General features: G+C 46.0%; 3 protein-coding genes and 1 long non-coding RNA gene across 10 annotated transcripts; 1 reads left to right on the top strand and 3 right to left on the bottom strand.

Moving 5' to 3' along the window:
• Nucleotides 1-1,324: 1,324 nt before the first annotated feature.
• On the top strand, nt 1,325-2,742 carry LOC127928495 (uncharacterized). 2 transcript variants are annotated; one of them, XR_008131301.1, is made up of 3 exons: nt 1,325-1,452; nt 1,525-1,641; nt 2,595-2,742. It is a non-coding gene; the product is annotated as an uncharacterized LOC127928495 (long non-coding RNA). The 2 variants fall into 2 exon arrangements; XR_008131300.1 differs by having other exon boundaries at nt 1,525-1,713; nt 2,618-2,730.
• Nucleotides 2,743-24,857, bottom strand: LOC127928493 (microsomal glutathione S-transferase 1-like). 2 transcript variants are annotated; one of them, XM_052515507.1, is made up of 4 exons: nt 24,720-24,857; nt 14,331-14,477; nt 3,853-3,947; nt 2,743-3,111 (listed from the first exon to the last, which is right to left on the bottom strand). In XM_052515507.1, the coding sequence occupies exons 2-4, from the start codon at nt 14,454-14,456 to the stop codon at nt 2,865-2,867; spliced, it is 468 nt and encodes a 155-aa protein (XP_052371467.1). In that variant the 5' UTR covers nt 14,457-14,477; nt 24,720-24,857; the 3' UTR covers nt 2,743-2,864. The 2 variants fall into 2 exon arrangements, with proteins under 2 accessions (XP_052371467.1, XP_052371466.1); XM_052515506.1 differs by lacking the exon at nt 24,720-24,857 and adding an exon at nt 15,122-15,273.
• Nucleotides 15,831-24,857, bottom strand: LOC127928494 (microsomal glutathione S-transferase 1-like). Its single transcript, XM_052515508.1, has 4 exons — nt 24,720-24,857; nt 22,413-22,559; nt 21,165-21,259; nt 15,831-16,739 (listed from the first exon to the last, which is right to left on the bottom strand). The coding sequence occupies exons 2-4, from the start codon at nt 22,536-22,538 to the stop codon at nt 16,496-16,498; spliced, it is 465 nt and encodes a 154-aa protein (XP_052371468.1). The 5' UTR covers nt 22,539-22,559; nt 24,720-24,857; the 3' UTR covers nt 15,831-16,495.
• Nucleotides 16,746-19,982, bottom strand: LOC127928492 (probable ATP-dependent helicase PF08_0048). 5 transcript variants are annotated; one of them, XM_052515505.1, is made up of 2 exons: nt 18,291-19,982; nt 16,746-18,039 (listed from the first exon to the last, which is right to left on the bottom strand). In XM_052515505.1, the coding sequence occupies exon 1, from the start codon at nt 19,832-19,834 to the stop codon at nt 18,635-18,637; it is 1,200 nt and encodes a 399-aa protein (XP_052371465.1). In that variant the 5' UTR covers nt 19,835-19,982; the 3' UTR covers nt 16,746-18,039; nt 18,291-18,634. The 5 variants fall into 5 exon arrangements, with proteins under 5 accessions (XP_052371465.1, XP_052371460.1, XP_052371463.1 ...); XM_052515500.1 differs by having other exon boundaries at nt 16,746-18,203; XM_052515503.1 differs by having other exon boundaries at nt 18,204-19,982.
• Nucleotides 24,858-25,187: the final 330 nt, after the last annotated feature.

Consider the following 25,187-nt stretch of genomic DNA (forward strand, 5'->3'; position numbering starts at 1 on the left):
CCTATAAATCCACTCCTTTTGACCAGAGCCCTATAAATCCACTCCTTTTGACCAGAGCCCTATAAATCCACTGCTTTTGACCAGAGCCCTATAAATCCACTCCTTTTGACCAGAGCCCTATAAATCCACTCCTTTTGACCAGAGCCCTATAAATCCACTCCTTTTGACCAGAGCCCTATAAATCCACTCCTTTTGACCAGAGCCCTATAAATCCACTCCTTTTGACCAGAGCTCTACAGGGGCCCTATAAATCCACTCCTTTTGACCAGAGCTCCTTTGACCAGAGCCCTATAAAAATTTTGACCAGAGCCCTATACTCCACTTTTGACCAGAGCTCTAAATACTCCTTTTGACCAGAGCCCTATAAATCCACTCCTTTTGACCAGAGCTCTATGGGGGCCCTATAAATCCACTCCTTTTGACCAGAGCCCTATAAATCCACTCCTGTTGACCAGAGCCCTATAAATCCACTCCTTTTGACCAGAGCTCTATAAATCCACTCCTTTTGACCAGAGCCCTATAAATCCACTCCTTTTGACCAGAGCTCTATGGGGGCCCAGGTTGTTGGGTCAATTCTGAACTCAAGATCAGTTGATTCATAAAATGAATAGAATGATCCAACTAAAGGTATTGGAAAAATACACACATAGACATTAATGAACCAAAGTAAATTAAACATTTTATTTTCTGAACTGACTGGCCTCAACATCCTGTTGCTGCTAATAGAGAATGAGACTCAACAGAGGCTTGATTCTGGGACATACTGTCAGTACTCCCAGTACTGTTGTACTGTCAGTAACATTCTGATATGTACTGCAGTAACATTCTGATATGTACTGTCAGTAACATTCTGATATGTACTGTCAGTAAACATTCTGATATGTACTGCAGTAACATTCTGATATGTACTGTCAGTAACATTCTGATATGTACTGCAGTAACATTCTGATATGTACTGCAGTAACATTCTGATATGTACTGCAGTAACATTCTGATATGTACTGCAGTAACATTCTGATATGTACTGCAGTAACATTCTGATATGTACTGCAGTAACATTCTGATATGTACTGTCAGTAACATTCTGATATGTACTGCAGTAACATTCTGATATGTACTGCAGTAACATTCTGATATGTACTGCAGTAACATTCTGATATGTACTGCAGTAACATTCTGATATGTACTGCAGTAACATTCTGATATGTACTGCAGTAACATTCTGATATGTACTGCAGTAACATTCTGATATGTACTGTCAGTAACATTCTGATATGTACTGTCAGTAACATTCTGATATGTACTGTCAGTAACATTCTGATATGTACTGTCAGTAACATTCTGATATGTACTGCAGTAACATTCTGATATGTACTGTCAGTAACATTCTGATATGTACTGTCAGTAACATTCTGATATGTACTGTCAGTAACATTCTGATATGTACTGTCAGTAACATTCTGATATGTACTGTCAGTAACATTCTGATATGTACTGTCAGTAACATTCTGATATGTACTGCAGTAACATTCTGATATGTACTGCAGTAACATTCTGATATGTACTGCAGTAACATTCTGATATGTACTGTCAGTAACATTCTGATATGTACTGTCAGTAACATTCTGATATGTACTGTCAGTAACATTCTGATATGTACTGTCAGTAACATTCTGATATGTACTGTCAGTAACATTCTGATATGTACTGTCAGTAACATTCTGATATGTACTGTCAGTAACATTCTGATATGTACTGTCAGTAACATTCTGATATGTACTGTCAGTAACATTCTGATATGTACTGTCAGTAACATTCTGATATGTACTGTCAGTAACATTCTGATATGTACTGTCAGTAACATTCTGATATGTACTGTAACATTCAGTAACATTCTGATATGTATCAGTAACATTCTGATATGTACTGTCAGTAACATTCTGATATGTACTGTCAGTAACATTCTGATATGTACTGTCAGTAACATTCTGATATGTACTGTCAGTAACATTCTGATATGTACTGTCAGTAACATTCTGATATGTACTGCAGTAACATTCTGATATGTACTGTCAGTAACATTCTGATATGTACTGTCAGTAACATTCTGATATGTACTGTCAGTAACATTCTGATATGTACTGTCAGTAACATTCTGATATGTACTGTCAGTAACATTCTGATATGTACTGTCAGTAACATTCTGATAACAGTAACATTCTGATATGTACTGTCAGTAACATTCTGATATGTACTGTCAGTAACATTCTGATATGTACTGTCAGTAACATTCTGATATGTACTGTCAGTAACATTCTGATATGTACTGCAGTAACATTCTGATATGTACTGTCAGTAACATTCTGATATGTACTGTCAGTAACATTCTGATATGTACTGTCAGTAACATTCTGATATGTACTGCAGTAACATTCTGATATGTACTGTCAGTAACATTCTGATATGTACTGTCAGTAACATTCTGATATGTACTGTCAGTAACATTCTGATATGTACTGCAGTAACATTCTGATATGTACTGTCAGTAACATTCTGATATGTACTGTCAGTAACATTCTGATATGTACTGTCAGTAACATTCTGATATGTACTGCAGTAACAGTATGTTATAATCCTATCAGACACAGAAGGAACAACTTTGATAAACGTATATCAAGCACATTCAATGTAGACCCTCAAAGACAAGGCCCTTGTGTGTGTGTGTGTGTGTGTGTGTGTGTGTGTGTGTGTGTGTGTGTGTGTGTGTGTGTGTGTGTGTGTGTGTGTGTGTGTGTGTGTGTGTGTGTGTGTGTGTGTGTGTGTGTGTGTGTGTGTGTGTGTGTGTGTGTGTCCCCCTCAAGCCTCTACAGATAAAGCGCAGTCATCAGAACCCTATAGGCCATAGAGCTGGTGGTGACCAGTCCGATGAGGAAGGCCGCAGCTCTGCTGGGTTGGGGCAGGGGGAGGAGGTAGGCCACCGTGTGGAAGAGCCTGGAACCGACAAACACCCGGAAGTGGAGCAGAGCAGCGGAGAGGTCGGGCCCCGTCAGGGTATACAGCAGACCAATCACTATGAACGGGATGATGTTCTCTAGGTCGTTCTGGTGGCATCTGGGGAATGAGAGAGAGAGAATTCAGATTATCTGGGGAATGAGAGAGAGAGAGTTCAGATCATCTGGGGAATGAGAGAGAGAGAGAGTTCAGATTATCTGGGGAATGAGATAGAGAGAGATCAGATTATCTGGGGAATGAGAGAGAGAGAGATCAGATTATCTGGGGAATGAGAGAGAGAGAGAGATCAGATTATCTGGGGAATGAGAGAGAGAGAGTTCAGATTATCTGGGGAATGAGAGAGAGAGAGTTCAGATTATCTGGGGAATGAGAGAGAGAGAGAGATCAGATTATCTGGGGAATGAGAGAGAGAGAGTTCAGATTATCTGGGGAATGAGAGAAGAGAGAGAGAGTTCAGATTATCTGGGGAATGAGAGAGAGAGAGTTCAGATTATCTGGGGAATGAGAGAGAGAGAGTTCAGATTATCTGGGGAATGAGAGAGAGAGAGTTCAGATTATCTGGGGAATGAGAGAGAGAGAGAGAGTTCAGATTATCTGGGGAATGAGAGAGAGAGAGAGAGTTCAGATCATCTGGGGAATGAGAGAGAGAGAGTTCAGATTATCTGGGGAATGAGAGACAGAGTTCAGATCAGTATATCAAAATATTTGGAAAACTAAAACGTCTAAATGAATTCCGTTAAAAGTAGGATTTCTACCATCTCTTTCCAGTCATGGTTACAGCAGCTGTACGTCAGCGTGAACCAGAGAGATACGCTTCAATTATATTTCTACGGGGGATACCTTCGTACTCTCTCCACATCAGGATCCACCCTGACCAGCTTCTTCTTGTCCCCTGTCGAGGAGGCCAGACTGGTGTCCTCCTGGTTAGCAAATGCCTGGAGGGAGGTGGAAGCAAGGAGGGACATGTTTTCTCTTGTTCAATTTACTCCTCGGCTCTGTTAAACCAGGGAGGGTCAAGGGTCATTCATTATGTATCCTGTATTTAACTAGTCCAAGTCAGTTGAGAACAAATTCGCAATTTACAATGACGGCCTACCCCGGGCCAAACCCGGACGACGCTGGGACCAATTGAGCGCCACCCTGTGGGACTCCCAATCATGGCCGGTTGTGATACAGCCTGGATTTATTATTTTTTTTATTTAACTAGGCAAGTAATTTAAGAACAAATTTGCAATTTACAATGACGGCCTACACAGGTCATGTAACGGTTGGAAGAAGGTGGAAGAAGGTGGAAGAAGGTGGAGAAGGTGAAGGGGACCAAGGTGCAGCGTGGTACGTGTTCATGGTAGATTGAATAAAGAAACTGAACACTAGAACAACAAAAAACAACAAAGCTGGAAACAAACGAAACAGTTCTGTCTGGTGCAGAAACACACACAGACAGAAAACAACTACCCACAACTAACAGGGGGAAAACAGGCTGCCTAAGTATGATTCTCAATCAGAGACAACAACTACCCACAACTAACAGGGGGAAAACAGGCTGCCTAAGTATGATTCTCAATCAGAGACAACAACTACCCACAACTAACAGGGGGAAAACAGGCTGCCTAAGTATGGTTCTCAATCAGAGACAACAACTACCCACAACTAACAGGGGGAAAACAGGCTGCCTAAGTATGGTTCTCAATCAGAGACAACTACCCACAACTAACAGGGGGAAAACAGGCTGCCTAAGTATGGTTCTCAATCAGAGACAACAACTACCCACAACTAACAGGGGGAAAACAGGCTGCCTAAGTATGGTTCTCAATCAGAGACAACAACTACCCACAACTAACAGGGGGAAAACAGGCTGCCTAAGTATGGTTCTCAATCAGAGACAACAACTACCCACAACTAACAGGGGAAAACAGGCTGCCTAAGTATGGTTCTCAATCAGAGACAACAACTACCCACAACTAACAGGGGGAAAACAGGCTGCCTAAGTATGGTTCTCAATCAGAGACAACAACTACCCACAACTAACAGGGGGAAAACAGGCTGCCTAAGTATGGTTCTCAATCAGAGACAACAACTACCCACAACTAACAGGGGGAAAACAGGCTGCCTAAGTATGGTTCTCAATCAGAGACAACAACTACCCACAACTAACAGGGGGAAAACAGGCTGCCTAAGTATGATTCTCAATCAGAGACAACAACAACCCACAACTAACAGGGGGAAAACAGGCTGCCTAAGTATGATTCTCAATCAGAGACAACAACTACCCACAACTAACAGGGGGAAAACAGGCTGCCTAAGTATGGTTCTCAATCAGAGACAACAACTACCCACAACTAACAGGGGAAAACAGGCTGCCTAAGTATGGTTCTCAATCAGAGACAACAACTACCCACAACTAACAGGGGGAAAACAGGCTGCCTAAGTATGGTTCTCAATCAGAGACAACAACTACCCACAACTAACAGGGGAAAACAGGCTGCCTAAGTATGGTTCTCAATCAGAGACAACAACTACCCACAACTAACAGGGGAAAACAGGCTGCCTAAGTATGGTTCTCAATCAGAGACAACAACTACCCACAACTAACAGGGGGAAAACAGGCTGCCTAAGTATGGTTCTCAATCAGAGACAACAACTACCCACAACTAACAGGGGGAAAACAGGCTGCCTAAGTATGGTTCTCAATCAGAGACAACAACTACCCACAACTAACAGGGGGAAAACAGGCTGCCTAAGTATGGTTCTCAATCAGAGACAACAACTACCCACAACTAACAGTGGGAAAACAGGCTGTCTAAGTATGGTTCTCAATCAGAGACCAGGATTGACAAGCTGCCTCTGATTGGGAACCATACCAGGCCAAACACATAGAAATACAAAACCTAGACTACAAAACATAGAATGCCCACCCCAACTCACGCCCTGACCACCCCAACTCACGCCCTGACCACCCCAACTCACGCCCTGACCACCCCAACTCACGCCCTGACCACCCCAACTCACGCCTGACCACCCCCTGACGCCCTGACCACCCCAACTCACACCCCTGACTCACCCCTGACCACCTGGGGCCTGACCACCCCAACTCACGCCCTGACCACCCCAACTCACGCCCTGACCACCCCAACTCACCCCTGACCACCCCAACTCATGGGACCCCCAACTCACGCCCTGACCACCCCAACTCACGCCCTGACCACCCCAACTCACGCCCTGACCACCCCAACTCTCGCCCTGAGCACCCCAACCCACGCCCTAAGCAACCCAACTCACGCCCTGACCACCCCAACTCACGCCTGACCACCCCAACTGATGACCACAACCCGCCCTGACCACCCCAACTGACCACCCCAACTCACGCCCCTGACCACCCCAACTGGGGCCACCTGGGGCCACCCCAACTCATGCCTGACCACCCCAACTCACGCCCTGACCACCCCAACTCACGCCCTGACCACCCCAACTCACCCCCTGACCACCCCAACTCACGCCCTGACCACCCCAACTCCCTGACCACCCCAACTCATGCAGCCTGATGTGACCACCCCTGAGGCCTGACCCACCCCAACTCACGCCCTGACCACCCCAACTCACGCCCTGACCACCCCAACTCACGCCCTGACCACCCCAACTCACGCCTGACCACCCCAACTCACCCCCTGACCACCCCAACTCACCCCTGAGGCCACCCCAACTCACGCCCTGACCACCCCAACTCACGCCCTGACCACCCCAACTCACGCCCTGACCACCCCAACTCACGCCTGACCACCCCAACTCACGCCTGATGTGATGACCACCCCAACTCACGGCCTGACCCCAACTGATGGGGCCTGATGTGATGGGCCTGATGTGGGGCCTGATGTGATGGGGCCTGATGATACAGCCTGATGTGATGGGGCCTGATGTGATGGGGCCTGATGTGATGGGGCCTGATGTGATGGGGCCTGATGTGATGGGGCCTGATGTGATGGGGCCTGATGCCTGATGGGGCCTGATGTGATGGGGCCTGATGTGATGGGGCCTGATGTGATGGGGCCTGATGCCTGATGGGGCCTGATGTGATGGGCCTGATGTGATGAGGCCTGATGTGATGCGGCCTGATGTGATGGGGCCTGATGTGATGGGGCCTGATGTGATGGGCCTGATGTGATGGGGCCTGATGTGATGGGGCCTGATGTGATGGGGCCTGATGTGATGCGGCCTGATGTGATGGGCCTGATGTGATGGGGCCTGATGTGATGGGGCCTGATGATGATGCGGCCTGATGTGATGGGCCTGATGTGATGGGGCCTGATGTGATGGGCCTGATGTGATGGGCCTGATGTGATGGGCCTGATGTGATGGGGCCTGATGGGGCCTGATGTGGGCCTGATGTGATGCAGCCTGATGTGGGCCTGATGTGATGGGGCCTGATGTGATGGGGCCTGATGTGATGGGGCCTGATGTGATGGGGCCTGATGTGATGGGGCCTGATGTGATGGGGCCTGATGTGATGGGGCCTGATGCCTGATGGGGCCTGATGTGATGGGGCCTGATGTGATGGGGCCTGATGTGATGGGCCTGATGTGATGGGGCCTGATGTGATGGGCCTGATGTGATGGGCCTGATGTGATGGGGCCTGATGGGGCCTGATGATGGGCCTGATGTGATGGCCTGATGTGATGGGGCCTGATGTGATGGGGCCTGATGTGATGGGCCTGATGTGATGGGGCCTGATGTGATGCGGCCTGATGTGATGGGCCTGATGTGATGGGGCCTGATGATGGCCTGATGTGATGGGGCCTGATGTGATGGGGCCTGATGTGATGGGGCCTGATGTGATGGGGCCTGATGTGATGGGGCCTGATGTGATGGGGCCTGATGTGATGGGGCCTGATGTGATGGGGCCTGATGTGATGGGGCCTGATGTGATGGGGCCTGATGTGATGGGGCCTGATGTGATGGGGCCTGATGTGATGGGGCCTGATGTGATGGGGCCTGATGTGATGGGGCCTGATGTGATGGGGCCTGATGTGATGGGGCCTGATGTGATGGGCCTGATGTGATGGGCCTGATGTGATGGGGCCTGATGGGGCCTGATGATGGGGCCTGATGTGATGGGGCCTGATGTGATGGGGCCTGATGTGATGGGGCCTGATGTGATGCGGCCTGATGTGATGGGCCTGATGTGATGCGGCCTGATGCCTGATGGGGCCTGATGTGATGGGGCCTGATGTGATGATGGGGCCTGATGTGATGGGGCCTGATGTGATGGGGCCTGATGTGATGGGGCCTGATGTGATGGGGCCTGATGCCTGATGGGGCCTGATGTGATGGGGCCTGATGTGATGGGGCCTGATGTGATGGGGCCTGATGGGCCTGATGTGATGGGCCTGATGTGATGGGGCCTGATGTGATGGGGCCTGATGTGATGGGGCCTGATGTGATGGGGCCTGATGTGATGGGCCTGATGTGATGGGGCCTGATGTGATGGGGCCTGATGATGATGATGGCCTGATGTGATGCGGCCTGATGTGATGGGGCCTGATGTGATGGGGCCTGATGTGATGGGGCCTGATGTGATGGGGCCTGATGTGGCCTGATGTGATGGGCCTGATGTGATGGGGCCTGATGTGATGGGGCCTGATGTGATAGGCCTGATGTGATGGGCCTGATGTGATGGGGCCTGATGTGGCCTGATGTGATGAGGCCTGATGTGATGGGGCCTGATGTGATGCGGCCTGATGTGATGCGGCCTGATGTGATGCGGCCTGATGTGATGGGGCCTGATGTGATGCGGCCTGATGTGATGCGGCCTGATGTGATGCGGCCTGATGTGATGCGGCCTGATGTGATGCGGCCTGATGTGATGGGGCCTGATGTGATGGGGCCTGATGTGATGGGGCCTGATGTGATGAGCCTGATGTGATGCAGCCTGATGTGATGGGGCCTGATGTGATGCAGCCTGATGTGATGCGGCCTGATGTGATGGGGCCTGATGTGATGGGGCCTGATGTGATGCGGCCTGATGTGATGGGGCCTGATGTGATGGGGCCTGATGTGATGGGGCCTGATGTGATGGGGCCTGATGTGATGCGGCCTGATGTGATGGGGCCTGATGTGATGGGCCTGATGTGATGGGGCCTGATGTGATGGGGCCTGATGTGATGGGGCCTGATGTGATGCAGCCTGATGTGATGCAGCCTGATGTGATGATGGGCCTGATGTGATGGGGCCTGATGTGATGGGGCCTGATGTGATGGGGCCTGATGTGATGGGGCCTGATGTGATGGGGCCTGATGATGATGGCCTGATGTGATGGGGCCTGATGTGATGGGGCCTGATGTGGCCTGATGTGATGCGGCCTGATGTGATGCGGCCTGATGTGATGGGGCCTGATGTGATGCGGCCTGATGTGATGGGGCCTGATGTGATGGGGCCTGATGTGATGCAGCCTGATGTGATGCAGCCTGATGTGATGCGGCCTGATGTGATGGGGCCTGATGTGATGGGGCCTGATGTGATGAGGCCTGATGTGATGGGGCCTGATGTGATGGGGCCTGATGTGATGGGGCCTGATGTGATGGGGCCTGATGTGATGCGGCCTGATGTGATGCAGGCCTGATGTGATGGGGCCTGATGTGATGGGGCCTGATGTGATGGGGCCTGATGTGATGGGGCCTGATGTGATGAGGCCTGATGTGATGGGGCCTGATGTGATGCGGCCTGATGTGATGGGGCCTGATGTGATGGGGCCTGATGTGATGAGGCCTGATGTGATGGGGCCTGATGTGATGCGGCCTGATGTGATGGGGCCTGATGTGATGGGGCCTGATGTGATGAGGCCTGATGTGATGGGGCCTGATGTGATGGGGCCTGATGTGATGCGGCCTGATGTGATGGGCCTGATGTGATGGGGCCTGATGCAGCCTGATGTGATGGCCTGATGTGATGGGGCCTGATGTGATGGGGCCTGATGTGATGGGCCTGATGTGATGGGGCCTGATGATGGGGCCTGATGTGATGGGGCCTGATGTGATGGGGCCTGATGTGATGGGGCCTGATGTGATGCGGCCTGATGTGATGGGGCCTGATGTGATGGGGCCTGATGTGATGGGGCCTGATGTGATGGGGCCTGATGTGATGGGGCCTGATGTGATGGGGCCTGATGTGATGGGGCCTGATGTGATGGGGCCTGATGTGATGGGCCTGATGTGATGGGGCCTGATGTGATGGGGCCTGATGTGATGGGGCCTGATGTGATGGGGCCTGATGTGATGGGGCCTGATGTGATGGGGCCTGATGTGATGGGGCCTGATGTGATGGGGCCTGATGTGATGGGGCCTGATGTGATGGGGCCTGATGTGATGGGGCCTGATGTGATGGGGCCTGATGTGATGGGGCCTGATGTGATGGGGCCTGATGTGATGGGGCCTGATGTGATGGGGCCTGATGTGATGGGGCCTGATGTGATGGGGCCTGATGTGATGGGGCCTGATGTGATGCAGCCTGATGTGATGGGGCCTGATGTGATGGGGCCTGATGTGATGGGGCCTGATGTGATGGGCCTGATGTGAGCCTGATGTGATGCAGCCTGATGTGATGCAGCCTGATGTGATGCGGCCTGATGTGATGGGGCCTGATGTGATGCGGCCTGATGTGATGCAGCCTGATGTGATGCAGCCTGATGTGATGCAGCCTGATGTGATGCAGCCTGATGTGATGCAGCCTGATGTGATGGGGCCTGATGTGATGCAGCCTGATGTGATGCAGCCTGATGTGATGCAGCCTGATGTGATGGGGCCTGATGTGATGCAGCCTGATGTGATGCAGCCTGATGTGATGCGGCCTGATGTGATGCGGCCTGATGTGATGGGGCCTGATGTGATGGGGCCTGATGTGATGCAGCCTGATGTGATGGGGCCTGATGTGATGGAGCCTGATGTGATGCGGCCTGATGTGATGGGGCCTGATGTGATGGGGCCTGATGTGATGCAGCCTGATGTGATGCAGCCTGATGTGATGGGGCCTGATGTGATGCAGCCTGATGTGATGCAGCCTGATGTGATGGGGCCTGATGTGATGGGGCCTGATGTGATGCGGCCTGATGTGATGGGGCCTGATGTGATGGGGCCTGATGTGATGCAGCCTGATGTGATGAACAGATTACCTCTGTTCTATTCCATTCATGAAATCGCATTTAAATTCACTTGGAATTATGTTTTTATTTTTAATTATAACCATTTTCTAAGTGTTTGGTTAGTAGCCCTTTCCTGCAGCCATTGACCTAAATCACCCTCTTCAGACTCATGGGTGGAATGTTATTCATATTTTTCATAATTTCATAATTCATTCATTTTTTAAACAGACAAAAATCATCTGTTTACTTATATTTCAGTCTTCTGTGATGTACCTTAAGTGTAATATTGGGAAGCAGACTCAAAATGCAATACATGCCCACTATATATCTGACATGGTACAGGTGTCTTCTATCCTACCCTGTCTTTCTAAAGGTCTTCCAAAGCCAAGTTAACAAAACAGATCACCGACCATTTCGAATCCCACCGTACCTTCTCCGCTATGCAATCTGGTTTCAGAGCTGGTCACGGGTGCACCTCAGCCACGCTCAAGGTCCTAAATGACATCATAACCTCCATCGATAAGAGACATTACTGTGCAGCCGTATTCATCGACCTGGCCAAGGCTTTCGACTCTGTCAATCACCACATTCTTATTGGCAGACTCGACAGCCTTGGTTTCTCAAATGATTGCCTCGCCTGGTTTACCAACTACTTCTCTGATAGAGTTCAGTGTGTCAAATCGGAGGGCCTGTTGTCCGGACCTCTGGCAGTCTCTATGGGGGTGCCACAGGGTTCAATTCTCGGGCCGACTCTCTTCTCTGTATACATAAATTATGTTGCTTTTGCTGCTGGTGATTCTCTGATACACCTCTACGCAGACAACACCATTCTGTATACTTCTGGCCCTTCTTTGGACACTGTGTTAACTAACCTCCAGACGAGCTTCAATGCCATACAACTCTCCTTCCGTGGCCTCCAACTGCTCTTAAACGCAAGTAAAACTAAATGCATGCTCTTCAACCGATCGCTGCCTGCACCTGCCCGCCCGTCCAACATCACTACTCTGGACGGTTCTGACTTAGAATATGTGGACAACTACAAATACCTAAGTGTCTGGTTAGACTGTAAACTCTCCTTCCAGACTCACATTAAGCATCTCCAATCCAAAATTAAATCTAGAATCGGCTTCCTATATCGCATCCTACAAAGCATCCTTCACTCATGCTGCCAAACATACCCCCATAAAACTGACCCCCCCTACCGATCCTGACTTCAGCGATGTCATTTACAAAATAGCCTCCAAAACCCTACTCAATAAATTGGATGCAGTCTATCACAGTGCCATCCGTTTTGTCACCAAAGCCCCATATACTACCCACCACTGCGACCTGTATGCTCTCATTGGTTGGCCTTCGCTTCATACTCGTTGCCAAACCCACTGGCTACAGGTTATCTACAAGTCTCTGCTAGGTAAAGCCCCGCCTTAAATCAGCTCACTGGTCGCCATAGCAGCAACCACTCGTAGCACGCGCTCCAGCAGGTATATCTCACTGGTCACCCCCAAAGCCCTTTGGTCATCTTTTCTTCCAGTTCTCTGCTGCCAATGACTGGAACGAACTGCAAAAATCTCTGAAGCTGGAGACTCATATCTCCCTCACTAGCTTTAAGCACCAGCTGTCAGAACAGCTCACAGATCACATTGCCCATCTGTAAACAGCCCATCTATCTACCTCATCCCCATACTGTATTTATTGATTTATCTAGCTCCTTTGCACCCCAGTATCTCTACTTGCACATTCATCTTCTGCCGAACTACCATTCCAGTGTTTAATTGCTATATTGTAATTACCCTCGACACCATGGCCTATTTATTGCCTTAACTCCCTTATCTTACCTCATTTGCACTCACTGTATATAGACTTTTTGTTTTATTTTGTTCTACTGTATTAATGACTGTATGTTTGTTTATTCCATGTGTAACTCTGTGTTGTTGTTTGTGTCGAACTGCTCTGCTTTATCTTGGCCAGGTCGCAGTTGCAAATGAGAACTTGTTCTCAACTAGCCTACCTGGTTAAATAAAGGTGTTCTCAACTAGCCTACCTGGTTAAATAAAGGTGTTCTCAACTAGCCTACCTGGTTAAATAAAGGTGTTCTCAACTAGCCTACCTGGTTAAATAAAGGTGTTCTCAACTAGCCTACCTGGTTAAATAAAGGTGTTCTCAACTAGCCTACCTGGTTAAATAAAGGTGTTCTCAACTAGCCTACCTGGTTAAATAAAGGTGTTCTCAACTAGCCTACCTGGTTTAAATCAAAGCCTACCTGGTTAAATAAAGGTGTTCTCAACTAGCCTACCTGGTTAAATAAAGGTGTTCTCAACTAGCCTACCTGGTTAAATAAAGGTGTTCTCAACTAGCCTACCTGGTTAAATAAAGGTGTTCTCAACTAGCCTACCTGGTTAAATAAAGGTGTTCTCAACTAGCCTACCTGGTTAAATAAAGGTGTTCTCAACTAGCCTACCTGGTTAAATAAAGGTGTTCTCAACTAGCCTACCTGGTTAAATAAAGGTGTTCTCAACTAGCCTACCTGGTTAAATAAAAGGTGTTCTCAACTAGCCTACCTGGTTAAATAAAGGTGTTCTCAACTAGCCTACCTGGTTAAATAAAGGTGTTCTCAACTAGCCTACCTGGTTAAATAAAGGTGTTCTCAACTAGCCTACCTGGTTAAATAAAGGTGTTCTCAACTAGCCTACCTGGTTAAAAACTAGCCTACCTGGTTAAATAAAGGTGTTCTCAACTAGCCTACCTGGTTAAATAAAGGTGTTCTCAACTTCTACCTGGTTAAATAAAGGTGTTCTCAACTGGTCTACCTGGTTAAATAAAGGTGTTCTCAACTAGCCTACCTGGTTAAATAAAGGTGTTCTCAACTAGCCTACCTGGTTAAATAAAGGTGTTCTCAACTGGTCTACCTGGTTAAATAAAGGTGTTCTCAACTAGCCTACCTGGTTAAATAAAGGTGTTCTCAACTGGTCTACCTGGTTAAATAAAGGTGTTCTCAACTAGCCTACCTGGTTAAATAAACGTGGAATAAACATACATTTAAAACCATGTGTGTGAGGTGTAAACTTTAGTTACAAAGTAGATTTGTTTAAGATGACCAATAATCACTCTGTGTGACCCTGATTTAGCCCACTGCAGTCAAATGAAGGGAAAACAAGGTTAAGGTTGTCTTCCAAACTCTAGGTTTGTGTACCTTTCTCGTGATGCGGAAGTATCCAGTCATAGGAGACATCAGCATCATCTTGAGGACGACGACAGTGGCGTAGGTAGAGAAGGCCAGGAACACCTCGCTGTCTATCATATGAGTTAGCTCAGCCATGGCTGTTGGGTTCGAGTCCCGCTGGAAAACAGAGCAGAACGACATAAACTTAGCCGATCACACGGTTTAGCTTTGATTGAACTTCAAGTGGATTTGAAAAGGGGGTTTTACATTTCAACTTAAAAAAACACATTTAAATAATTAAATAAATAAAAATATATACGTAATTGATCATTGATCTAATGGTAATAACACATTAATAAACCTAATGCATGTAGATATGTATTGATTTACAACTCTTATTTGTGTTATTTGTAATGGGGTGCTATTGCATCATCTTGGAGAGACCCAACACTTTGTTTCTAGTCGATGTAATGTATGTGACGTGTTTACTGTTGACACACAGATACAATTTACCCCCAAAAGAAAGGGGGTAATACTATGATGAATTAAATCCATGCATTGTATTGTGACACAATGTCTCCCATACACACGTTTATAACCTGTGAAGCGCTGGGCACGTGCAGCCACAGCGTTTGCGCATTTACATAGTCTACACACATTACGCAAAATAGCCTCCTTTAAAAATAAAAAAATCTAATAACGATACAAATGTTAACTATTGTACGGGTTTACATTTTAATTGATCTACACACACACGCTACAATAATATCCGCTGACGGCGTTCGTATAGTTTATTTTGAGCAGAGCGAAGAGTTTCATACCTTTTCAAGAAACTTGGTCTTTGGTTTTGACTCGGAGCCAAGGAAAAGTACCAGCCTGTTAGACTGCGCCGATGTGGGCGGGTTGTTCAGGCAGTTTCAGAAGAAAAAAAAGGGGGCGAATATTTGGACTTCCGCCAGGTCTGCGGATCTACCAATAAATGCGTCCACTTTCTCCGATGGCTTTTTTTATGCTACCATTCCATTGTCCGATGAACACATTTTCATCTACAACATCTATGTATATTCGTTCTACAAACAAACACCACGAGACATGTCATTCTAGAGATCGTTCGTTTATTCACAGGTGGAAAGCATTAAAAAAGGGCCAATCCCTGATTGGCTTAGAAAATGGAACGAACAAAGCAAACCAATCAGTAGCATGACAGAGACGTGGCCGAGTAGTAAACATATCAGATGATATGTAGATCTAAAAACATATACAGAATTTAAAAAGATACAGAATTAGATCAAGTATAAGGTCATATTCATTAGCCAATTAGCTAAATATCTCTGGTATTTGTAGCCTACTTCATAGGCCCTATTTCAATTCAAATCAAACAATAACCCCCCACATTTTTAATTAAACTCTAATTCCCAAAAACCCGAATTTAATCATTTATAAACATTAGATTATCACATCCGATGCAAACAAATGTCTAAGATATAGAATAGGTGTTTTGCAGTCAGTCAGACAACCAGACAGACCGGGTCATGGTGTGAATGTTTTATTCATTTTAATGCATTGCTCGGTATGACTGCACTATTGGACCTAGAAACACTATCATTTTACAACACATGCGATAACATCTGCAAATCTGTGTACGCGACCAACAAACGGGTGATTTGATGTGGGTAAAAATAGCCAGATTACATGCGGTATCGGATACTGAACTACACTTGATTTTAGTTTAGGGCTCCATTCAATCCGTATCGCCTAAAGTCAGCGCACGTGAAATGTTGAATGTAGTTTCCGAATGTATGCAGCGTTTACCTTGAATGGAGTTTCCGCGAGAACGTTGCCGTTCAATGTCTACTGCGCTCTAGCACTGACCTTCCGTTTAATTATTTTTTTGCTGATATTAATACTTTTTTTTGCACAGATCAAATTCAGTGCTGAGTTAAAAACAAAACGTGCAGAAAATGTGTAGTTAGTCTGCCTGATACAACAGAACCAATAGAATAGTCCCAGAAGTGCAAACTCCAAGTACAATCAAGCACTGTCAAATGTATTTAACATGATGTAGCCTATTTGACCCAGGTCTGATAAATGTGTGGGCGTCTCTTCAGAGGTAGAGTGTCCCGAGGACTAATTAAGCCAATCTGAAAACTTGGAATCAATCAATCTGATTAATTATTAATTGATTGATCGCCTCTTCAGAGATGCGTTGTGCTTAGCACTCTGTATGCCATGGAGAAGGTAGCTCCCATGCCAACCATCCAAGCTAGAGCTCTGCTGGGTTGGGGCAGGGGGAGGACGTAGGCCACCGTGTGGAAGAGCCTGGAACCAACAAACACCCGGAAGTGGAGCAGAGCAGCGGAGAGGTCGGGCCCCGTCAGGGTATACAGCAGACCAATCACTATGAACGGGATGATGTTCTCCAGGTCGTTCTGGTGGCATCTGGGGAATGGGAGAGAGAGAATTCAGATTATCTGGGGAATGAGAGAGAGAAAGATCAGATTATCTGGGGAATGAGAGAGAGAGTTCAGATTATCTGGGGAATGAGAGAGAGAGTTCAGATTATCTGGGGAATGAGAGAGAGAGAGTACAGATTATCTGGGGAATGAGAGAGAGAGAGTACAGATTATCTGGGGAATGAGAGAGAGAGAGTACAGATTATCTGGGGAATGAGAGAGAGTTCAGATTATCTGGGGAATGAGAGCGAAAGAGTTCAGATTATCTGGTGGAATGAGAGAGAGAGTTCAGATTTTTGGGGAATGAGAGAGAGTTCAGATTATCTGGGGAATGAGAGAGAGAGTTCAGATCATCCGGGGAATGAGAGAGAGAGAGTTCAGATCATCTGGGGAATGAGAGAGAGAGAGTTCAGATCATCTGGGGAATGAGAGAGAGAGAGTACAGATTATCTGGGGAATGAGAGAGAGAGAGTTCAGATCATCTGGGGAATGAGAGAGAGAGAGTACAGATTATCTGGGGAATGAGAGAGAGTTCAGATCATCTGGGGAATGAGAGAGAGAGAGTACAGATTATCTGGGGAATGAGAGAGAGAGTTCAGATCATCTGGGGAATGAGAGAGAGAGAGTTCAGATCATCTGGGGAATGAGAGAGAGAGAGTTCAGATCATCTGGGGAATGAGAGAGTGGTCCTTCTGTAGCTCAGTTGGTAGAGCATGGCGCTTGTAACGCCAGGGTAGTGGGTTCGATTCCCGGGACCACCCATACGTAGAATGTATGCACACATGACTGTAAGTCGCTTTGGATAAAAGCGTCTGCTAAATGGCATATATTATTATTATATTATAATATGGTGTCTCCTATTGTCCAGGAAGAGGTGGTCTCCACTGATATCCCTTAATGGTGTCTCCTATTGTCCAGGAAGAGGTGGTCTCCACTGATATCCCTTAATGGTGTCTCCTATTGTCCAGGAAGAGGTGGTCTTCACTGATATCCCTTAATGGTGTCTCCTATTGTCCTGGAAGAGGTGGTCTCCACTGATTATATCCCTTAAACAATGTAAACTACTCACAATCTCTATTTGGTACAAAATTGAAAAACAATGTAAATGGGACTCAAAATGGCCCATGCTCCAGTATTTCACAATGATGCCTTCCAACCAAATGGTCCACATGTGGAATCTGTCGTACCCATGGCGATATCACGGACAGTAACGGTTGGAGAACATTCCAGGATTTGAAAGATAAATACACATTACCGGGGAGGAGCCTTGATGAAATAGGCCCCACCTCCCAGTGTCCCCTTAAACCAGGTGGACCAGTTCATTCATATGATGTGGGAGGAGCCTTGATGAAATAGGCCCCACCTCCCACATGTTCACTGTGTCCCCTTAAACCAGGTGGACCAGTTCCTTCATATGAAGTGGCAGGACCCTTGATGAAATAGGCCCCACCTCCCACATGTTCACTGTGTCCCCTTAAACCAGGTGGACCAGTTCATTCATATGATGTGGGAGGAGCCTTGATGAAATAGGCCCCACCTCCCACATGTTCACTGTGTCCCCTTAAACCAGGTCGACCAGTTCATTCATATGAAGTGGCAGGACCCTTGCAGTTAATCCCTTCCAAGGGAAAAGTTACAAAATACATTTAGAAGAGCATTAATTTAAATATTGATGCTTATTTATAAAAACACTCTTAGGCCTCACCCCCCCCCGATCTGAGATACTGGACAGTTTTATCTCAATCTCTTCATTCAAAGACTCAATCATGGACACTCTTACTGACAGTTGTGGCTGCTTCTCATGATGTATTGTTGTCTCTACCTTCTTGCCCTTCGTGCAGTTGTCTGTGCCCAACAATGTTTGTACCATGTTTTGTGCTGCTACCATGTTGTGTTGCTACCATGTTGTGCTGCTACCATGTTGTTGTCATGTTGTGTTGCTACCATGTTGTTGTCATGTTGTGCTGCTGCCATGTTGTTGTCATGTTGTGTTGCTACCATGTTGTTGTCATGTTGTGGTGCTACCATGTTGTTGTCATGTTGTGTTGCTACCATGTTGTTGTCATGTTGTGGTGCTACCATGTTGTTGTCATGTTGTACTGCTACCATGTTGTTGTCATGTTGTACTGCTACCATGTTGTTGTCATGTTGTGCTGCTACCATGTTGTTGTCATGTTGTACTGCTACCATGTTGTTGTCATGTTGTGCTGCTACCATGTTGTTGTCATGTTGTGCTGCTACCATGTTGTTGTCATGTTGTGTTGCTACCATGTTGTTGTCATGTTGTGCTGCTACCATGTTGTTGTCATGTTGTGTTGCTACCATGTTGTTGTCATGTTGTGGTGCTACCATGTTGTTGTCATGTGGTGTTGCTACCATGTTGTTGTCATGTTGTGGTGCTACCATGTTGTTGTCATGTTGTGCTGCTACCATGTTGTTGTCATGTTGTGTTGCTACCATGTTGTTGTCATGTGGTGTTGCTACCATGTTGTTGTCATGTTGTGTTGCTACCATGTTGTTGTCATGTTGTGCTGCTACCATGTTGTTGTCATGTTGTGTTGCTACCATGTTGTTGTCATGTGGTGTTGCTACCATGTTGTTGTCATGTTGTGTTGCTACCATGTTGTTGTCATGTTGTGTTGCTACCATGTTGTTGTCATGTTGTGCTGCTACCATGTTGTTGTCATGTTGTGTTGCTACCATGTTGTTGTCATGTTGTGGTGCTACCATGTTGTTGTCATGTTGTACTGCTACCATGTTGTTGTCATGCTGTGTTGCTACCATGTTGTTGTCATGTTGTGCTGCTACCATGTTGTTGTCATGCTGTGTTGCTACCATGTTGTTGTCATGTTGTATTGCTACCATGTTGTTGTCATGTTGTGTTGCTACCATGTTGTTGTCATGTTGTGCTGCTACCATGTTGTTGTCATGTTGTATTGCTACCATGTTGTTGTCATGTTGTGTTGCTACCATGTTGTTGTCATGTTGTGCTGCTACCATGTTGTTGTCATGCTGTGTTGCTACCATGTTGTTGTCATGCTGTGTTGCTACCATGTTGTTGTCATGTTGTGCTGCTACCATGTTGTAGTGCTACCATGTAAATGTTGTGCTGCTACCATGTTGTTGTCATGTTGTGTTGCTACCATGTTGTAATGCTACCATGTTGTTGTCATGTTGTGTTGCTACCATATATATATGCCATTTAGCAGACGCTTTTATCCAAAGCGACTTACAGTCATGTGTGCATACATTCTACGTATGGGTGGTCCCGGGGATCGAACCCACTACCCTGGCGTTACAAGCGCCATGCTCTACCAACTGAGCTACAGAAGGACCACAACCATGTTGTTGTCATGTTGTGCTGCTACCATGTTGTAGTGCTACCATATTGCTGTCATGTTGTATTGCTACCATGCTGTGTTGTTATGTGTTGCTGCCATGCTGTGTTGTTGTCTTAGGTCTCCCTTTATGTAGTGTTGTGTTGTCTCTCTTGTCGTGATGTGTGTTTTGTCCTATATTTATTTATATATATTTTAATCCCAGCCCCCGTCCCCGCAGGAGGCCTTTTAGTAGGCCGTCATTGTAAATAAGAATGTGTTCTTAACTGACTTGCCTAGTTAAATAAAGGTTAAATTAAAAATGTAACATATCTATAAGTCTAGTGGGGCCTCCATAAGTTTTACGGGGGGCTCTATAAATCTAGGGGGGGACTCTAAAAGTCTAGGGGGGCCTCTAAAAGTCTAGGGGGGGGCTCTATAAGTTTAGGGGGGCTCTATAAGTTTAGGGGGCCTCTATAAGTCTAGGGGGCTCTATAAGTCTAGGGGGGCCCTATAAATCTAGGGGGGGGGGACTCTAAAAGTCTAGGGGGGCTCTATAAGTCTAGGGGGGCTCTATAAGTCTAGGGGGGGCTCTATAAGTCTAGGGGGGGCTCTATAAGTCTAGGGGGGGCTCTATAAGTCTAGGGGGGGCTCTATAAGTCTAGGGGGCCTCTATAAGTCTAGGGGGCTCTATAAGTCTAGGGGGGCTCTATAAGTCTAGGGGGGCCTCTATAAATCTAGGGGGGGCTCTATAAGTCTAGGGTGGGCTCTATAAGTCTAGGGGGCCTCTATAAGTCTAGTGGGGCCTCCATAAGTCTAGGGGGCCTCCATAAGTCTAGGGGGCCTCCATAAGTCTAGTGGGGCCTCCATAAGTCTAGGGGGCTCTATAAGTCTAGGGGGGCCTCTACAAGTCTAGGGGGCCTCTATAAGTCTAGGGGGCCTCTATAAGTCTAGGGGGCCTCTATAAGTCTAGGGGGCCTCTATAAGTCTAGGGGGGCTCTATAAGTCTAGGGGGGCTCTATAAGTCTAGGGGGCCTCTATAAGTCTAGGGGGCCTCTATAAGTCTAGGGGGGCCTCTATAAGGGTGGGCCTACCTTCTCACACGTTCCACATCCGGGTCAACTCTCAGCATCCTCTTCTTGTCCTCTGGAGTCTTAGCCATCCCTGTGTCTTCCATGTTGGCAAAACACTGTGGAGGCAGAGACACTTTTACACCATAGAGTTCACTTACAGGCTATATAACACTGTGGAGGGAGAGACAAGTTTACACCATAGAGTTCATTTACAGGCTATATAACACTGTGGAGGGAGAGACAAGTTTACACCATAGAGTTCATTTACAGGCTATATAACACTGTGGAGGCAGAGACAAGTTTACACCATAGAGTTCATTTACAGGCTATATAACACTGTGGAGGCAGAGACAAGTTTACACCATAGAGATCACTTACAGGCTATATAACACTGTGGAGGCAGAGACAAGTTTACACCATAGAGTTCATTTACAGGCTGTATAACACTGTGGAGGCAGAGACAAGTTTACACCATAGAGTTCACTTACAGGCTGTATAACACTGTGGAGGCAGAGACAAGTTTACACCATAGAGTTCATTTACAGGCTGTATAACACTGTGGAGGCAGAGACAAGTTTACACCATAGAGTTCACTTACAGGCTATATAACACTGTGGAGGCAGAGACAAGTTTACACCATAGAGTTCATTTACAGGCTATATAACACTGTGGAGGCAGAGACAAGTTTACACCATAGAGTTCACTTACAGGCTGTATAACACTGTGGAGGCAGAGACAAGTTTACACCATAGAGTTCATTTACAGGCTATATAACACTGTGGAGGGAGAGACAAGTTCACTTACAGGCTATATAACACTGTGGAGGCAGAGACAAGTTTACACCATAGAGTTCACTTACAGGCTATATAACACTGTGGAGGCAGAGACAAGTTTACACCATAGAGTTCATTTACAGGCTATATAACACTGTGGAGGCAGAGACAAGTTTACACCATAGAGTTCACTTACAGGCTATATAACACTGTGGAGGCAGAGACACTTTTACACCATAGAGTTCACTTACAGGCTATATAACACTGTGGAGGCAGAGACAAGTTTATAATATATAATAATAATAAATGCCATTTAGCAGACGCTTTTATCCAAAGCGACTTACAGTCATGTGTGCATACATTCTACGTATGGGTGGTCCCGGGAATCGAACCCACTACCCTGGCGTTACAAGCGCCATGCTCTACCAACTGAGCTACAGAGAGTTCATTTACAGGCTGTATAACACTGTGGAGGCAGATGACCTCATTCCCATACCTTTCTTGTGAAGCGGAAGTATGCAGTCATAGGAGACATCAGCATCATCTTGAGGACGACGACAGTGGCGTAGGTAGAGAAGGCCAGGAACACCTCGCTGTCTATCATATGAGTTAGCTCAGCCATGGCTGTTGGGTTCGAGTCCCGCTGGAAAACAGAGCAGCACAACAAACTCAGCCGATCACACGGTTTAGCTTTGATTGAACTTCAATAAAGGACGACGATAAGTGGCGTAGGTAGAGAAGGACAGGAACACCTCGCTGCTGTCTATCAGCTCAGTTGGTAGAGCATGGCGCTTGTAACGCCAGGGTAGTGGGTTCGATTCCCGGGACCACCCATACGTAGAATGTATGCACACATGACTGTAAGTCGCTTTGGATAAAAGCGTCTGCTAAATGGCATATATTATTATTATTATTATATTATTATTATTATATTAACGATGGTGTTTCCTTCATCTTGGTGTCACTCTGCTAGGACCAACGAGAGACACTGTAAACAGCATTGGGACTGAACGGTGCGCACCAGTAATTACAGGAGTCATCGTGCATATACTGAACATGCATTACATTACATACATACACGCTGGGGTCCAGACCAGACAACACCGTCTGATTCACAGACTGACACACAGCAATGAATATCAAACCACCAACACGCTGGGTCCAGACCAGACAACACCGTCTGATTCACAGACTGACACACAGCAATGAATATGATAGGATCTGTAGTCTGGCTGGTGTAGAGGCTAGCATCTATAACCACAGCTGTTAGGGGATCTGTAGTCTGGTGTAGAGGCTAGCATCTATAAACACAGCTGCTGTTAGGGGATCTGTAGTCTGGTGTAGAGGCTAGCATCTATAAACACAGCTGCTGTTAGGGGATCTGTAGTCTGGTGTAGAGGCTAGCATCTATAAACACAGCTGCTGTTAGGGGATCTGTAGTCTGGTGTCTAGACTAGCATCTATAAACACAGCTGCTGTTAGGGGATCTGTAGTCTGGTGTCTAGACTAGTATCTATAAACACAGCTGCTGTTAGGGGATCTGTAGTCTGGTGTAGAGGCTAGCATCTATAAACACAGCTGCTGTTAGGGGATCTGTAGTCTGGTGTCTAGACTAGCATCTATAAACACAGCTGCTGTTATGGGATCTGTAGTCTGGTGTCTAGACTAGCATCTATAAACACAGCTGCTGTTATGGGATCTGTAGTCTGGTGTCTAGACTAGTATCTATAAACACAGCTGCTGTTATGGGATCTGTAGTCTGGTGTCTAGACTAGCATCTATAAACACAGCTGTTAGGGGATCTGTAGTCTGGTGTCTAGACTAGCATCTATAAACACAGCTGCTGTTAGGGGATCTGTAGTCTGGTGTAGAGGCTAGCATCTATAAACACAGCTGCTGTTAGGGGATCTGTAGTCTGGTGTCTAGACTAGCATCTATAAACACAGCTACCGCCAGGATTAAAAACAGTCCAAATATAACTATTTTACAATAGATTGTGCCCGTAAATGTATCTAGTAAAAGCCTGAGTGTTGTTGTACGCTGTTTTACACCAATCAGGGGAGGGGTCGTAGGGTATGTGGGAAATAATAAAAGAAAATACATTTTAAAAAGATGTGTGCTTGTATATATGTATATATCACTTCCAATCCCTGGTATATTTATATGGTAAATATATATATATATACAAACACACATCTTTTTAAAATGTATTTTTTTATTTTTTATTTTTTATATATTTACCATATAAATATACCAGGGATTGGAAGTGATGCAGACAATTACATTATCTATTTGCAATATTAAAGCTGATCTACCCTCTAAAAATATATATATACGTTTTTAAAAAAGCAAAGCAGTCTATTGTTAAATCCTTTAAAATCCATTCAATGCACTATCAATATGCACCGCACCGCTATGCAGGTTTTACCTGTCAGTGTCAACAGAAACATTGTAATTTAAAAAAATATATATATATATCTGTTTGAATGATAAACTACTGCAAGTTCCCGTATGTTACTGTGTTCAGTTTCACGGCTCTTATCACTATCATAGCAGCGCAGCAGTTGGTTTTATCGTTCAAATGTAACCGGCACATACGGCGTCGGATAAGTAGCCTAACATGAAGGCAAAATTCAACAAAATAATGGCGCGAGGAGTTCGGGATTAAACAAAAACACGTAGTTTTACTGATATTACGCTAACGTCTGTTACTGGCGCGCAACTCGTCCTGCACCGGCTGTAGATTAAACACACAGAAAAACCCCGTGGATGAACTTTGATGAGTGCATAAATATATTCCTACCAGTCTGGATTGTAGTCCTTCTTTCTGTATATCAGGAGTATATTTCACAGACCAAAGATCGTTTGACACTGCAAAAGAAGGCGTTGTTGAATTCTGGGACACTTGGACCGAGGCCACATGTGGTGTTGCGAAATTGAGGACAGGTTGAACAGACACACATTCCACTACCAAGGGTAAACATTGTTATTGTTAGGCAGCAATTTGTATGGTATATATACCCTTACGAAAAAATATTGTAGACAGAGTGCAGTACAACTGCAGTACACTATAGTATAACTGTAGTTAGAGTGCAGTACAACTGCAGTACACTGTAGTATAACTGTAGTTAGAGTGCAGTACAACTGTAGTATAACTGTAGTTATAGTGCAGTACAACTGTAGTACACTGTAGTATAACTGTAGTATAACTGTAGTTAGAGTGCAGTACAACTGCAGTGCACTGTAGTATAACTGTAGTTAGAGTGCAGTA

This window comes from Oncorhynchus keta, unplaced genomic scaffold (assembly GCF_023373465.1).
Source record: "Oncorhynchus keta strain PuntledgeMale-10-30-2019 unplaced genomic scaffold, Oket_V2 Un_scaffold_28172_pilon_pilon, whole genome shotgun sequence".
NCBI classification, from domain to species: Eukaryota; Metazoa; Chordata; class Actinopteri; order Salmoniformes; family Salmonidae; genus Oncorhynchus; species Oncorhynchus keta.

Bases quoted from the DNA above. Each gene is read 5' to 3' on its own strand.
- LOC127928493 (XM_052515507.1), bottom strand. From the start codon at position 14,456: ATGGCTGAGCTAACTCATATGATAGACAGCGAGGTGTTCCTGGCCTTC. The intron at 3,948-14,330 runs GTACACAAACCT...ACCTCCCTCCAG, and splicing joins ACTTCCGCATCACGAGAAAG to GCATTTGCTAACCAGGAGGA. The intron at 3,112-3,852 runs GTATCCCCCGTA...CTCATTCCCCAG, and splicing joins GATGTGGAGAGAGTACGAAG to ATGCCACCAGAACGACCTAG.
- LOC127928492 (XM_052515505.1), bottom strand. From the start codon at position 19,834: ATGGTAGCAGCACAACATGACAACAACATGGTAGCAACACAGCATGAC.
- LOC127928494 (XM_052515508.1), bottom strand. From the start codon at position 22,538: ATGGCTGAGCTAACTCATATGATAGACAGCGAGGTGTTCCTGGCCTTC. The intron at 21,260-22,412 runs GTATGGGAATGA...CTGCCTCCACAG, and splicing joins ACTTCCGCTTCACAAGAAAG to TGTTTTGCCAACATGGAAGA. The intron at 16,740-21,164 runs GTAGGCCCACCC...CCCATTCCCCAG, and splicing joins GATGTGGAACGTGTGAGAAG to ATGCCACCAGAACGACCTGG.